Source organism: Piliocolobus tephrosceles, chromosome 13 (genome assembly GCF_002776525.5).
Source record: "Piliocolobus tephrosceles isolate RC106 chromosome 13, ASM277652v3, whole genome shotgun sequence".
In the NCBI taxonomy this organism is placed as follows: domain Eukaryota; kingdom Metazoa; phylum Chordata; class Mammalia; order Primates; family Cercopithecidae; genus Piliocolobus; species Piliocolobus tephrosceles.
The window spans coordinates 7,562,980-7,578,491 of record NC_045446.1 but is presented as its reverse complement, the minus strand read 5'-3'; the positions used below and the strand labels follow the sequence as shown (position 1 = coordinate 7,578,491).

The 15,512-nt window shown below is 56.3% G+C and overlaps 2 protein-coding genes across 2 annotated transcripts in view; one reads left to right on the top strand and one right to left on the bottom strand.

Annotated features, from left to right (window-relative positions):
* The window catches only part of LOC111533669 (pyruvate carboxylase, mitochondrial-like), a 1,148,173-nt gene that overhangs the window by 745,663 nt on the left and 386,998 nt on the right, over positions 1-15,512 (bottom strand). The gene's annotated exons all lie outside the window — the stretch shown is intronic.
* On the top strand, positions 36-15,476 carry ACTN3 (actinin alpha 3). Its single transcript, XM_023186108.1, has 21 exons — positions 36-279; positions 3,727-3,841; positions 4,015-4,134; positions 6,525-6,611; positions 7,013-7,100; positions 7,614-7,692; positions 7,770-7,851; positions 8,627-8,712; positions 9,294-9,386; positions 9,861-10,091; positions 10,190-10,337; positions 11,406-11,556; positions 12,126-12,234; positions 12,328-12,468; positions 12,726-12,908; positions 13,383-13,517; positions 13,614-13,793; positions 14,158-14,304; positions 14,393-14,458; positions 14,934-15,092; positions 15,173-15,476. The coding sequence occupies exons 1-21, from the start codon at positions 133-135 to the stop codon at positions 15,329-15,331; spliced, it is 2,706 nt and encodes a 901-aa protein (XP_023041876.1). The 5' UTR covers positions 36-132; the 3' UTR covers positions 15,332-15,476.

The window sequence follows — 15,512 nt, the reverse complement described above, 5'->3', positions numbered from 1 at the left end:
ACCCCCATCCGGCCCCACCCTCCTCCCCCATATTTAGTGCGAATTCGATCTGGGGCTGGGCTGGGCCCTACTTAACCGGGCCCGGGTGTCCGAGAGCGCGCCGAGCGGAGCGAAGCCCGGAGTCCGAGCGAGATGATGATGGTTATGCAGCCGGAGGGTCTGGGGGCCCGGGAGGGGCCCTTCGCGGGCGGCGGCGGGGGCGGCGAGTACATGGAACAGGAAGAGGACTGGGACCGCGACCTGCTGCTGGACCCGGCCTGGGAGAAGCAGCAGCGGAAAGTGAGTGCTCGCCCATTTCCTGACCGCAAAACCGAGGCCTGAGAGGCCGGGCGGTTTATCCTGGGCATCTCAGCAGGGCAGGGGCAGAGCTTGTCTTTAACCTAGAGTGCTAATCCGCAGCCCAGGCTCTGCCCATCAGCTGCTTGCTGTCCCCAGGGCTGGAGGAGAGGGCTGGGAGACCTCAAGAGGGGTTTAAAATGACAAGAGAGTTTCTGGGGTCCCCACCCCACCAGGATTCAGTCCCCTGGACCCACTGCCCCACTTCTGCTGGTGAAAACGGGCTGCGCAAAGCCCAGGAGATCCAAGTTAGGGGGTTCAGGAAGAAGAATCTTTCTCCCACCACTCTCTAGTTAAATATTCCCAGACCCCACGCTGAGGGCTTGCAGCTAGGCAACTAGTGGACTTGGGAGTGTGGGGGTGGTGAGAAGGGTCCTCTCAGACCCCACCCCACCTCGTCTCCAGGGTGGGGTCCATTTAACAACTGTATCTCATTTAACAACTGAAGAAACTGAAGCCCAGAAAGGAGCACAGACAGGCCCCAAATCACAGACTGTCAGACATCAGGACCTCCGCAACCTAAGGATCTTTACCCCTTTCCCCACCCCCATTCTTTTTCAAGATACGCCAGGCATGGGGCCCTGAGTCTGCTGAAAAGGCCATAGGTCGAGGAGGAGGGGAGACCTGGGTCCCCTTACGCAGTAACCTGACTCTCCAGCCAGATGGACACGTAGTGCTGAGGCAGCACCTCGGGGGCGCTGGAGAGGGGCACAGGGGCAGCTGCTGCCCAGGCCCAGCCCATCAGGCACTCAGGGCCCCTCCCTGCCTGAGTTATTTTCACTCCCAGACTTTCCCAAGTAGAGGGGGCAGGACACCTGGGTTCCCAAAGAGAAAATGATCTGGGCCAGAGGGAGAAAACTTTGGGGAGTGGCAGGCCAGTAACCAGGAGGGCACCATAAGGCCACTGGACCCTGCTCAGTGTGTGCCAACACTGTATGACTCCAGGAAAGGGCAGGGTACTCAGGTACTCAGTGGAATTTGCAGGATCTGAGAATCCTAGAATTTAGAATCAGAGCACTTCCACTGGGTTAGATGGCAGGAGATGACTCCAAGGGCCAAGAGGCTCCGCTGAGTCGGCTGGGGTGCCCTGGGTGACAGGCTTCCACTTAGGCTCCCCCTGCACCTGTCTCCAAGCACAGCTGCAGTCCCAGGTTCGGCAATTTCCCAGTGATGTCATCCCTGTCCTTGGCTCCAGCTGCTACCTATTCTGCAACATCTCCTATCCCTACCGCCACCCACCCGGGCCTCTCCCACATCCAGGTCCGCATGCCCCTCATATGACATGTGCCAGTCTGTAACTTGTCTTTGTCACCTAACAAATTATCAGGAACATCTGTTCATCTCAACCTGCAGTCACCATCTCATCCACTCATTCAACGGCTACACAGCATACAGGCTCTGAAAATCAATCAGCATCTCTTGTAGTTGGACACTTGGCTCATTTCTTTCTTGTCCAGCATTGTTTATTGCAAGGTGGTAATAAACATCCTCGTGCTCAGCTTTAGCCCTGACGCCTCCCTGTTCCTCTGTGCTCCCTTCCTCCCCAGTGACTCCTCCATCCAAGGGCTTCCTTCATACAGTCTTAGAGCAGCACACTGCCTTGGCCCACGTGATGTCTTACTATGTGCCAGTACTGTTTTAAGTGCTGGGATTTGGCAGCAGACAAAATAAAGCCCCTGCCATGGGAGCTTACATTCCAACATTTCTGTCTCATCCATCCGATCCTGCCTTGTCCCCCTCACTGACACCCTTCCTCTCTTGCCCTGGTCCCAGTGACTGCCTCCTCATTTCTCCCTTTTGCCGTGCCAAGCCATTCATCTCCACTCTGCAACCAGCATGGACAGTTCTGCCCACCTCCCTCCTGCCTGACGCTTCCCTGACTCCCTGTTGCCCTCTGGATCAAATTTTAACTCCCCAGCTTAGCACCCAAGATCGCGCATGACCTGGCCCCTGCTGCCTCTCCGGCCCGCCTCTCACCACTTATACCCCAACAACCCCAGCTCCATTCCAGCAGTGCCCAGATCTTTGTAGTCCAACAAACATAGCAACTGTTTCTCACAGCCAGCGAGCACTTGCCCGCATGATTGCCCCTGCCTGAAATGCCCTTGCCTGCCCTTCCCTTCCTGAATAATTCCTGCCCATCACAACTCTGATCAAATACTTGCCTTCCCCAAGAGGCCCCCACCCTGATCCAACTTCCCTCCCATAAACTCCTTGGCAACCTTTTACAGCGCTTCTCAGACCAACGTGACTCTTGGATGGGCTATGAGCTCCCTTAGGGCAGGAAAGACTCTCATTGAGTCTTTGTGGTATGGGGATGCTCTGAATCCAAGAATCCTGCCAGGTTGGAAGAAGAAAGACCTAAGGTATCATAGATTCTGATCCTTTAATTACACAAATGGGGAGACCAAGCCCCAAAGAGGGAAAGGGGCTGACCCTGGATTACAGAGCATGAGTGGCTCAGTTGGACTTGGAGCCCACCCTGACTCTACCAGGGAGTCTATGGAAAGGCAGAATTCAGGACCCGAAGGGCGGCAGGTTGGCAGAAACTTGTGTACCAAGTGTCATGTCACCCCTACCCCCAACAGACACACAGCCCTGTACCATCCTCCCATCTCAGATGGAGGCTGAGGCTGAGGCTGACTCTTGGGGAAGGGGTGGGCAGTCACCCCAGAAATGAGATCAGACCAGATGTGGTGGCTGATGCCTGTAATCCCAACACTTTGGGAAGCCAAGGCAGGAGGATCACTTGAGCCCAGGAGCTTGAGACAAACCTGAACAACATAGTAAGACCCTGTCTCTCTCTAAGAAAACAAAATGAGATCAGGTTGGGCCTGAGTGCCAGCTGACGCTCCAACAGCCCACAGAGTCCTTGCACACTTAGGGTCTACTCAGAGGCCAATTTACAACAACCCTAGAAGGTCAGAACTGATAAAAATAGAAACACAGAGACAGTCCCTTAGGCAAAACCCTGAGGGCCAGATGTGCTTCAGTCCAGGAGTTTTCAGATTTCAGAAAGGCAATATCACCCTGCACTGGCTCCTATAGTTCAAAACCTCAGAGGGCCCCACACTTTGAATGGGTTGACATTTTCTAAGGGTCCTCCCATGTTTAAGACCCCCAAGGCTAGAGTGCCGGTGGCCGGATGCCCCAAGTCTCAACTGGGACCTGGATGGGTCCCAGACCCCATTTCTCCCCTCTCAGGAAAACTAAAGCTCAGAGAGGCAAAGGGACTGGCCCAGGATGCACAGCAAGTCAGTGGCTAAGCCAAGCTGAGATTTGAATCCAGAAATACAAGGCTCTGAGACCTACCCTGACTGAGGAGACAGGACTGTGCCCCACATCCCCCAGAGCCGATTGTAGGGTCTGAGTGCTGTCCTCTGCCCCCAGACCTTCACTGCCTGGTGCAACTCACACCTGCGCAAAGCGGGCACCCAGATTGAGAACATCGAGGACGATTTCCGCAATGGCCTCAAACTCATGCTGCTCCTGGAGGTCATTTCAGGTAAGGATGTCAAATCAGTGCACCTGAGCCCCAGGACCCAGGAACATCTGGACAGCAGGGGGAATGGGGGGCAGAGTGTTGGACAGGACTTGGTGGAGAGGGGAGAGTTTGTGGACAATGGCTTCTGCTGCCTCTCATGACCTTTGGCCCTTGGCCTCTCCTCTTATACCCAGGAGAGAGGCTGCCCAGGCCAGATAAAGGCAAGATGCGCTTCCACAAAATCGCCAACGTTAACAAGGCCCTGGACTTCATTGCCAGCAAGGGGGTTAAGCTGGTATCTATTGGTGCTGAAGGTGAGGAGGTGGCAGGAAGGGTCCTGGGCAGGGCGCGGGGGCCTCTCTTGACGTCAGCAAATCACCTCTGTGGGCCTCAGTTTCTTCATCTCATCAATGGGAATAATCCCTGCCTTGCAAGAGAGCCTGTAAAGAGCCAATTTACCAGCCAGGCACAGTGGCTTCCGCCTGTAATCTCAGCATTTTGGGAGGCTGAGGTGGGTGGACTGCTTGAGGCTAAGAGTTTGAGACCAGCCTGGCCAACATGGCAAAACCCCATCCCTACTAAAAATACAAAAATCAACTGGTGGTGGCTCACACCTGTAATCCCAGCTACTTGGGAGACTGAGGCACAAGAATCGAATGAACCTGGGAGGCTGAGGTTGCAGTGAGCCAAGATCGCGCCACTGCACCCCAGCCTGGGTGACAGAGCAAGAGACTCCATCTGAAAAAAAAAAAAAAAAAAAAGAGCCGGCCAGGTGTGGTGGCTCACACCTGTAATCCCAGCACTTTGGGAGGCGAAGGTGTGGGGCTCACAAGGTCAGGAGATCGAGACCATCCTGGCCTACGTGGTGAAACCCTGTCTCTACTCAAAATACAAAAATTAGCTGGGTGTGGCAGCACGTGACTGTAATCCCAGCTACTCGGGAGGCTAAGGCAGGAGAATCGCTTGAACTCGGTAGGCAGAGGTTGCAGTGAGTCGAGATCCTGCCACTGCACTCCAGCCTGGCAACAGAGCTAGACTCCATCTAAAAAAAAAAAAAAGCCAAAGTGCCAGCACAGCCCCTGAACTCTAGTAAGAGTTCAGTGAAATAATTTCTAAATAACAAGCAAGGCATGGTAGCACGTGCCTGTAGTCTTAGTTACTTGGGAGACTGAGGCGGGAGGATTGTTTGAGCCCAGAAGTTGGAGATCAGCCTAGGCAACGTAGCAGAACTCCATCTTGGCCAGGCACAGTGGTTCACGCCTGTAATCTCAGCACTTTGGGAGGCCAAGGCAAGTGGATCACCCTGAGGTCAGGAGTTCGAGACCATCCTGGCCACTATGGTGAAAGCCTGTCTGTACTAAAAACACAAAAATTTGCTGGGCATGGGCCAGGTGCGGTGGCTCACACCTGTAATCCCAGCACTTTGGGAGGCCAAGGCGGGCGGATCACGAGGTCAGGAGTTCAAGACCATCCTGGATAACATGGTGAAACCCTGTCTCCACTAAAAATACAAAAAATTAACTGGTCATGGTGGCGGGCGCCTGTAATCCCAGCTACTCGGGAGACTGAGGCAGGAGAATGGTGTGAACCTGGGAGGCGGAGCTTGCAGTGAGCCGAGATCACGCCACTGCACTCCAGCCTGGGCGACAGCAAGACTCCATCTCAAAAAAAAAAAAAAAATTGCTGGGCATGGTGGGGCACACCTGTAATCCCAGCTATTTGGGAGGCTGAGGCAGGAGAATCCCTTGAACCTGGGAGGCAGAGGTTGCAGTGAGCCAAGATCGTGCCATTGCGCTCCAGCCTGGATGACGAGAGAGACTCTGTCACACACACACACACACACACACACACGCACCCCCCCACACACACACAGAGAAAACTCCATCTCAAAAAATTCCCCAAACCAACCAACTAAACAAAAAGATAGATGTGGGCCAGGGGTGATAGCTTATGCCTGTAACCCCAGTACTTTGGGAGGCCATGGCAAGCAGATCACAAGGTCAGGAGTTCGAGATCAGCCTGGCCAATACAGTGAAACCCATCTCTACTAAAAATACAAAAATTAGCTGAGCCTGGTGACATGCACCTGTAGTCCCAGCTACTCAGGAGGCTGAGGCAGAAGAACTGCTTGAACCTGGGAGGCAGAGCTTGCAGTAAGTCGAGATTACACCACTGCACTCCAGCCTGGGTGACAGAGCAAGACTCTGTCACCCCTCAAAAAATAGAGGCAGCTGGGTGCAGTGGTTCACGCCTGTAATCCCAGCACTTTGGGAGGCTGAGGTGGTAGATCATTTGAGGTCAGGAGTTCGAGACCAGTCGAGCTGACATGGCAAAACCCCATCTCTACTAAAAATACGAAACAATTAACCAGGTTTGGTGGTGCACGCCTGTAGTCCCAGCTACTAGGGAGGCCAAGGAAGGAGAATCGCTTGAACCCAGGAGGCGGAGGTTGCAGTGAGCCGAGATCGCACCACTGCACTCCAGTCGAGGCAAAGAGGGAGAATCCATCTCAGAAAATAATAATAAAGAAAAGAAAAGAGAAAGAGATGGTTACTGAGTACCTGCAAGGTGCTCACCTACTAGGTACCAGCCCTGAAATGTGAGACAAGGGCTAGAGGACTGATCAGATGGGAAGGTGAGCGGAGGCCAGATAGCACAGACCTTGAATGTCAGGCAAATGTGTTCCCTGACCCCCGCCCTGCAGAGATCGTCGATGGGAACCTGAAGATGACCCTGGGCATGATCTGGACCATCATCCTTCGCTTCGCCATCCAGGACATCTCTGTGGAAGGTGAGCAATGGGAAAGGAGGTTGGGGCCAGGTGCAGTGGCTGGGGCCTGTAATCCCCACACTTTGGGAGGCCGAGGTGGGCAGACCACTTGAAGGATCGCCCAGGAGTTCAAGACCAGCCTGGACAACATGGTGAAACCCCATCTCTACAAAAAATACAAAAAAAAAAAAAAAAAAAAAAAAGCTGGCTATGGTGGCATGTGCCTATAGTCCCAGATACTAGGGAGGCTGAGGTAGGAGGATCGCTTGAGCCTGGGAGGTTGAGGCTGTGGTGAGCCATGATCGTGTCACTGCACTCCAGTTGGATGACACAGCAAGACCCTGTCTCCAAAAAAAAAAGTAGGGTGAGAGGGCTGACCTGGACCCCTTCGCAATGAATTCTCCCACCTCCTCCCCACTCAGAAACTTCAGCCAAGGAAGGCTTGCTTCTGTGGTGCCAGAGGAAGACAGCACCGTACCGCAACGTCAACGTGCAGAATTTCCACACCAGGTCTGTCAGCTGGTTACCGAATGTGTCTGGGCCTCTGTGGGGGCACTGGGCATAGAAAGGAGCCCTCCCTGGTCAGTGAAGGGCACTGAGCTGGTCCCTGTCACAAGCCACAGGGTAGGAAAAGGTCACAGCACAGTTCCTGGAACAGTGTCTGAAAAGAGGGCTCGGTAACTGCTGAGTGGAATGGAATTGAATCCAAGAAGGTTCCAGTAACTCCTGGAGGAGGGAGTGTTTGAGACTTCCCTGGAAGGCCATTCCAGCCAGAGGGAAGCTGGAGGCCAAAAACATCTAGAGACTGGTTGGGCCTAAACATGGGTGTGTGACAGAATCATGATGAGCTAGCAGGAGATGGTCCAGATATGGTCATGAAGGACCTCAAACGCCAAGCTAAGGGGTTTGTGCTTTACTCCAATTTACAGATGAGGCTATCCTTCTAGGGGGTGCTCCTGGGCCGAGGGGAGAATGGGGCCCCAGCTTGAATCCAGGCCTGACCCTCCTCTTCTCTCTGTTCAGCTGGAAGGATGGCCTGGCCCTCTGTGCCCTCATCCACCGACACCGCCCCGACCTCATCGACTACGCCAAACTGCGAAAGGTAGAGACCCCCAGCACCCCCACCCACGGCCTCTGCCTGCAGCTGACCTTTCACCCTCCTCCCTCACACCCATCTAGGATGACCCCATCGGCAACCTGAACACTGCCTTCGAGGTGGCAGAGAAGTACCTGGACATCCCCAAGATGTTGGATGCAGAAGGTGAGAGTGAGCTAGCCCGGGGGAGGACCCCACATTCTCACCACTGGGCCTGGTGCACCCTCCACACCTTTGCATGGCCCTTTCCTCCTCCTGGGATGCTCCGACTGCCCCCACCCCACTTCCTGGTCACAGTCCCCCTTCTCCAGGAGTCCTCTATCTTGTCCCCTGCCCCATCCCCTGAAGAGGACCAGCCTCTCCCACCTCTCCCCTATGTAATGGCCCTACCTTCTGCCTCATATCCCGGTTACCTGGGTTACCTGGGATAACATTGGTCCCCCAAGACTGGCAGCTCCCTTGGGGCATGTCCTGCCTGTGGTCCCCATGCCTAGGCAAGGCAACGGTCAACTGAAGCAGCAAACACTTTATGAGCATCTACTTTGCATGATGCCCGGGCTGTGTGGGCACTGCTGGAGAATTTTTTCTTGCCCTGAGGAGCTGTGGACTTGGGGGAAAGACAGACAGACAGAGGGAGGTATAGGATAGTTCAAGGCACGAGGCAGCGTGGACCAGTCCCTCACGAGGGCCATGGTGGCTGGTCAGTCACACTTACCCACCCACTCCTCACAGTTTGGTCACCCCAAGGTGGGGAGGGGGGGAAGTTGCTGAGCCCTGGGGTAAGGAGAGAGGGCTTCAAGGAAGAGAAGGCGCTGGGCTTGGGTGACTGGCTGCTGGTGGCCATGACTAGATGCTTCCAGCCCTGCCACCCAGAGGGAGTTCTCTCCCTGGGGAGGGACCCCTGACTTTGGCCAGTAGACACCGTACTGTCCTGCCCTAGACATTGTGAACACCCCAAAGCCGGATGAGAAGGCCATCATGACCTATGTGTCCTGCTTCTACCATGCCTTTGCCGGGGCTGAGCAGGTAAGGTGGCCCAACTGCTACTGCCTGGGCTTGTGGACCCAAGGGCCCAACCTTGGCTGCAGCCCAACATTGGAGGCGCCAGACCACGCAGGTGGGAGTGCCACTGTCCCAGCTGCACACACTCAGTCCTCAGCAAGACCAGAGGACCCTGGTTTGGAAACCCCCTGCCTACCTAAGAGCCGTGCTCCCCCCATCCCTTTCTCTATTTGCAGGGGCTCCATTTTTTGTTTGTTTTTTGAGACAGGGTCTCACTCTGTCACCCAGGCTGGAGTGAAGTGGCATGATCACAGCTTGTTGCTGCCTTGACCTCAGCCTCCTGCCTCAGCCTTCCCAGTAGCTGGGACTATAGGCACATGCTACCACACCTGGCTAATTTTTGTATTTTTTGTAGAGATGGTGTTTCATTATGTTGCCCAGGCTGGTCTCAAACTCCTGGACTCAAGTAACTTACCCACCTCAGCCTCCCAAAGTGTTGGGATTTACAGGCATGAGCCACCACGCCCAGCTGGGGGCTCTGTTTTTTAAGGGCTTTACAGAGGCAGCTTGCTTTAATGCCAACCCTCTACCAACTACCCCCATAGGCAGAGACAGCTGCCAACAGGATCTGCAAGGTGCTGGCGGTGAACCAGGAAAACGAGAAGCTGATGGAGGAGTATGAGAAGCTTGCCAGTGAGGTGAGGCTGGGCTCCCACTGTGCTCTGCCCATCCCGGCCCTACTGACTCTCCCAACCCTGTTAACCCCAAGCGTGGGCCGGCAGAGCCTCCCTCTGCTCAGAGTAGCCCTGGCTTCCTCCAAGCCTCCTCCTGTCCATCTCCACCCAGCACTTGCCCTTCTGCCAACCCAAGCTCCTGGTCAGTCATTGATTGACTCATCATTCATCCATTTACTCCTGCATTGATCCATTCACTCGTATTTAGGTAGTCACATGGCCCTTTGCTCTGTGCCAACCTATACTAGCCCCTGGACTCAGAAATCAGCCATCCGACTCCTTCTCTGACTCATGGGGACTACCCCATTCTGCCTTCATATTTGTCAAAGTCACCCCCACCTACCCTCTGGCCACAGCCTGGGTGTGGGTGGAGAGGGGCGGGTGAGCCGGGCAGGTCAGCTCAGAGCTCTCTGCCTTGCCCCTGCCTGGCCCTGTCAGCTGCTGGAGTGGATCCGCCGCACCGTCCCATGGCTGGAGAACCGTGTGGGTGAGCCCAGCATGAGTGCCATGCAGCGCAAGCTGGAGGACTTTCGGGACTACCGGCGTCTGCACAAGCCGCCCCGCGTTCAAGAAAAGTGCCAGCTGGAGATCAACTTCAACACACTGCAGACCAAGTTGCGGCTCAGCCACCGGCCTGCCTTCATGCCCTCCGAGGGCAAGCTGGTCTCGGTGAGCTCTACACACATTCCCTGGGTGAACTTGGGGTCCGTATCCCCATCTGTACAACGGGCAAACCGTGATGGAGGGCACCCCTGCCTGCTCCACAGGACATCGCCAACGCCTGGCGGGGGCTGGAGCAGGTGGAAAAGGGCTATGAGGACTGGCTGCTCTCGGAGATCCGACGCCTGCAGCGACTCCAGCACCTGGCCGAGAAGTTCCGGCAGAAGGCCTCCCTGCACGAAGCCTGGACCCGGGGTAGGTACACCTACCTCACGGGGCTGGACTGTCTCCTGGGGTGGAGATTGGTGTGCAGGGGTGAGAGGGGAGGTTCTTGGCAAAATGCACAGGACAAGGGTAGGTGCTCTGCAGGGAAGCCGGAGACTGGATTTCTAATCCCACCCTGACTTGCTGTGGTGCAACCTGGGCCTCTCTTTGGGCCACTGCCCCTCTGTGGGCCAAAGTTTGTTTTGTTTTTTGAGACAGAGTCTTGCTGTATTCCCCAGGCTAGTAAAATCTCGGCTCACTACAATCTCTGCCTCCTGGGATCAAGCGATCCTCCTGCTTCAGCCTCCCAAGGAGCTGGGACCACAGGTGTGCGCCACCATGCCAGGCTAACTTTTTGTATTTTTTGTATAGATGGGTTCTCACTTTGTTGCCCAGGCTGATCTCAAACTCCTAGGCTCAAGCAATCCACCCACCTCAGCCTCCCAAAGTGCTGGGATTACAGGCATGAGCCACCACACACCCGGGTGTTTATCTGTAAACTCAGCCTTCCCCCTCACCCCCCAGCCCTGCTCTGGTCTTCTGTAGGTCTGCTCTATTAAGTCATCATTTAGCATTTTATTTTATATGTATCTGGTGTACAAAGGTGAGTCCATTCCTCACCCTAACATCACTTATGTCATACTCAAAGTATCCTGACGCTAAAATATTACACGAGGCAAATGTATTACTCTGGATAGAAACATCCATTTGGTGTTCTGTCGAGGATTTTAGTGATGAACAAAGGAGGCCGGTTCAGGGGCTCATGGGGGTTACATACAGAATCGTTGAGAGCTATTTTAAGGTCAAATTATGCCAAAACTGTACCAAAGGCCTCTTGGTCATAGCTTGCTCAAAGGATGCTGATGTAGTTTACGGATCACACCACGGAAGAGGAGTTTCATCTACGTTATTACACCGACGCCGCAGAGCAAACCCCTAGGAAGGGCTAGGCCGGTGTGATCGCCACCTTAGCAGATGAGGCTTCGTGGTCACAGAACCCGGCCCGCACCCCTGCCCCTGCTGCCACTGGGTGACCGGAGCCGGCCTCTCTTCGAGCAGGGAAGGAGGAGATGCTGAGCCAGCGCGACTACGATTCGGCTTCGCTACAGGAGGTGCGGGCGATGCTGCGGCGCCACGAGGCCTTTGAGAGCGACCTGGCGGCGCACCAGGACCGCGTGGAGCACATTGCCGCGCTGGCCCAGGAGCTCAAGTAGGCGGGGCCTCGCGGGGCCCGCCCCCAACACCTCCTGGCCCCGCCCCTGGCGGCGAGTCCCGCCCTGATCCCCATTGCCCTCCTCAAGACCCCAGGCTCTCCCGGGTTCTTCTGTAACCCCGCCACCGTGGTACCCAGGTCCCATTCGCTCCGCCCCCTCCTGGAACCCCACCCCCATCTCCGGACCCCGCTCTGCTGCCACCACTCTTTCCACTAGGGCTTGACTTGTCCCACTCGTGGCCTGCCCTCTAACCTGCCCGCTCTCTTCACCCAGCTTACTGCCCCAAACCTTCCCCATCAGCTTTGGCCTGGCCACCCCCTCCCATGAACCCGCTCCTCCACCCAAGCACCTCCATGGACTGCAGCTAAGGATGCCCGGGCGCCCACCTACACAGAGGGATGCGCGGGGACCGCCCCCTCTTGGAAAGCACCCAGCTTTACCCAGCACCAGCCCTGGCTCCCGCACACCTTCACCCCCACCCGGGGCGCGGGTTCCAGCCCCGGGAGTGCAGTTAGGACATCTGGGCTGGGGCTGGCCCCACACTCGCCCTACTTCTTGCTCCCAGTGAGCTGGACTACCATGAGGCGGCCTCAGTGAACAGCCGCTGCCAGGCCATCTGCGATCAGTGGGACAACCTGGGCACCCTGACCCAGAAGAGGCGGGATGCACTAGAGGTGGGGCTGGGGGCCGGGCAGCTGGGGGTGGGTAGGTGGGTGAGGCCAGGTCTGCTGGGCATGCTGCTGACCCACTATGCCCCCCACCCCTAGCGGATGGAGAAGCTCCTGGAGACCATCGACCAGCTGCAACTGGAGTTTGCCCGGCGGGCCGCACCCTTCAACAACTGGCTGGACGGTGCCGTGGAGGACCTGCAGGATGTGTGGCTGGTACACTCTGTGGAGGAGACCCAGGTGGGTGCCAGGGTTGCAGGGGATGGATGGGATGACAGGGAAGCTGGCGCCAAATTCTGCCAGCCACAACTTTAGGCTCCTGGGGCGAAGGGATGGGAGGAAAACCCCAGTTCCCGAGTGCTGGGCTGGAAGACAGGAGGCTGGGGTTCTTGTGTCAGGACTTCTCAGGACCGCTGGGTGGCCCGGGGCACACTGCTGCCCTTTCTGTTGCCTATGGTAAGTGGGGGACACCAGTTGACTCTTCCTGTCACCCCCAGAGCTTGCTGACAGCGCATGATCAGTTCAAGGCAACGTTGCCTGAGGCTGACCGAGAGCGAGGCGCCATCATGGGCATCCAGGGTGAGATCCAGAAGATCTGCCAGACGTACGGGCTGCGGCCCTGCTCCACCAATCCCTACATCACCCTGAGCCCGCAGGACATCAACACCAAGTGGGATATGGTCAGTGCCACCTGCAGCCTTCCTCCCACCCACTCCTGCATACTATGACCACCCTGAAACCTCGGGTGGCCCAAGATATGGAGAATAAAGTCCATCTTCAGATCTGGGGTCTGCCAGACTCCGCGTGGGACTGGATAAATCACCTTGTCTGTCTTGGACTCATCTGTATATGATGAGCCATAACAGCAGCATTCTCCTGTCAGGACTGATGTGAAGTAGAATTAAGCCTTATGTGTGGACATCTTTTATAAATCCACCCGTATTAGTTATAAATGATGCCATCAGCCCCATTTTGCAGATGAGAAAACTGAAGCCCACAAGGGTTAGTGACTTGCCCAGGAGCTTTCTTGCATATCCCAGACAAGTTTTGGCTCAAAGCAACAGGGGCTGAGGTTTGAGGGGCTGGAGCCCATTTCCCCTAAAGCCATTTCCCAGCCCCCAGAGCTGGCTCTGGCAAAACCACCCTCCTCTCAGGTCCGAAAGCTGGTGCCTAGCCGTGATCAGACACTGCAGGAGGAGCTGGCACGGCAGCAGGTAAACGAGAGGCTCCGGCGACAGTTTGCGGCCCAGGCCAATGCCGTTGGACCCTGGATCCAGGCGAAGGTGGAGGTAAGGGCTGGGATAGTGGGTCCAACCTGGGGGGGTGCGGCTAGGGCTGGGCCACAGGGAGTTGGGAGCCCTCATGCTGCCTGGGAACCCCTGCAGGAAGTCGGGCGGCTGGCAGCGGGGCTAGCCGGCTCTCTGGAGGAGCAGATGGCTGGGCTACGGCAGCAGGAGCAGAACATTATCAACTACAAGACTAACATTGACCGGCTAGAGGGTGACCACCAGCTGCTGCAGGAGAGCCTGGTGTTCGACAATAAGCACACCGTCTACAGCATGGAGGTGGGATCACAAACTCTCAGGAGAGAAGGGAGGCAGCGCTGGCTGAGGAGGCCCAGGGAGACCACAGCTGGACAGAGCATGCGTGTCCCAGCAGGGTCCCCAGTTCAGCCAGGTCCCTTAAGACCCAGCGATGGAAAGTGACCCTTCCAGAGTCACAAAGCAGTCCAAACCCAGGCCAGGATTGGCCATAGCTGGTTATCAAGATAGGAAGGACTGCTGGGGGGTTACTCAGTGGAGCCTCCAGATGGGGATGGAGGCCCAGCGAGGGGGAGGACTTGCCCAGGGTCAGTGGACTGGATGTGGAGCTAGAGCCAGTGGCCAGGCACTGGCCACCCACTGACAGTGACCTGTCCCCGACTGCCAGCACATCCGCGTGGGCTGGGAGCAGCTGCTCACCTCTATCGCCCGCACCATCAATGAAGTGGAGAACCAGGTACTGACCCGAGATGCCAAGGGGCTGAGCCAGGAGCAGCTCAACGAGTTCCGAGCATCCTTCAACCACTTTGACCGGGTCAGCAGGGGCCTGGCCCTGTGGGGTAAGACACTTGGGGGCTGGTGGAGGCTGGAGACCAAGCCTGATATCCACACACCCCCTACAGAAGAGGAACGGGATGATGGAGCCTGATGACTTCCGAGCTTGCCTCATTTCCATGGGCTATGACTTGGTGAGTGCCCCCCAGCCCCTTCCCAGGAGTCCCAAAGTACCCCCTCCTCTGTGCTGATCACCTACTGTGCGCCTCCCATCTTCACATACACCACCATCCCCTGCATCTTCATCACATCCACACAGGGGCTAGCAAGGCTCAGGGAGGTAAACTCACTTGGACCCAGTTCTGTGTGGACCCAAAGTCTGAGCTTGCAACATTTTTACCTGTAGGGAAACAGCACTACAGAAACGGGTATGGCCCTGGAAAAAAAATCAGGACCAGGGAGCAAATCTGCTTCCTGCTATAGGTAGGATGCAGATTTCAGTCTACCATAAAGGACGTCCTACAACCAGGACTAAGGTCTCTGGAGGAAGGGAACACCCTTGTTACTGGGACTCTGCTAGCCAAGGCTGGACAGTACCCAGGAGGGGACATCCGGACCCCTCCTGGCTTTAGTGCTCATGGGCATAGTGCCTGGCCCCTATCTCTGCAGGGGGAAGTGGAGTTTGCTCGCATCATGACCATGGTGGACCCCAACGCAGCTGGGGTGGTGACCTTCCAGGCCTTCATAGACTTCATGACCCGAGAGACAGCTGAGACTGACACGGCTGAGCAAGTTGTGGCCTCCTTCAAGATCCTGGCAGGAGACAAGGTGAGTCCCAGGTGGTGGAGGGGCTGGTGGGCTGGGGCAGGGCATAGGACCTGTGGGTCCTCAACGCCTCTTCTCCCCAGAACTACATCACCCCTGAGGAGCTGCGACGCGAGCTCCCCGCCGAGCAGGCCGAGTACTGCATCCGCCGTATGGTGCCCTACAAGGGATCCGGGGCCCCACCTGGAGCCCTGGACTACGTGGCCTTCTCCAGTGCCCTCTATGGGGAAAGCGACCTCTGACCCCAACCACTGAGGTTCTCTATGCAAGATGGAGAGAGGGTGCACCCTGTGGCTGATCCCATCCGTCCCTCAGGCCCCTCAGAGCAAGGGCCTGAGAGAACAGTCAGCCAAGTGCTTCTGAATAAAGATCCCTCTGTGGGTCTCTCCCCATCTCCTTTTGGTTCCTGAAGCAGAAGCTGGG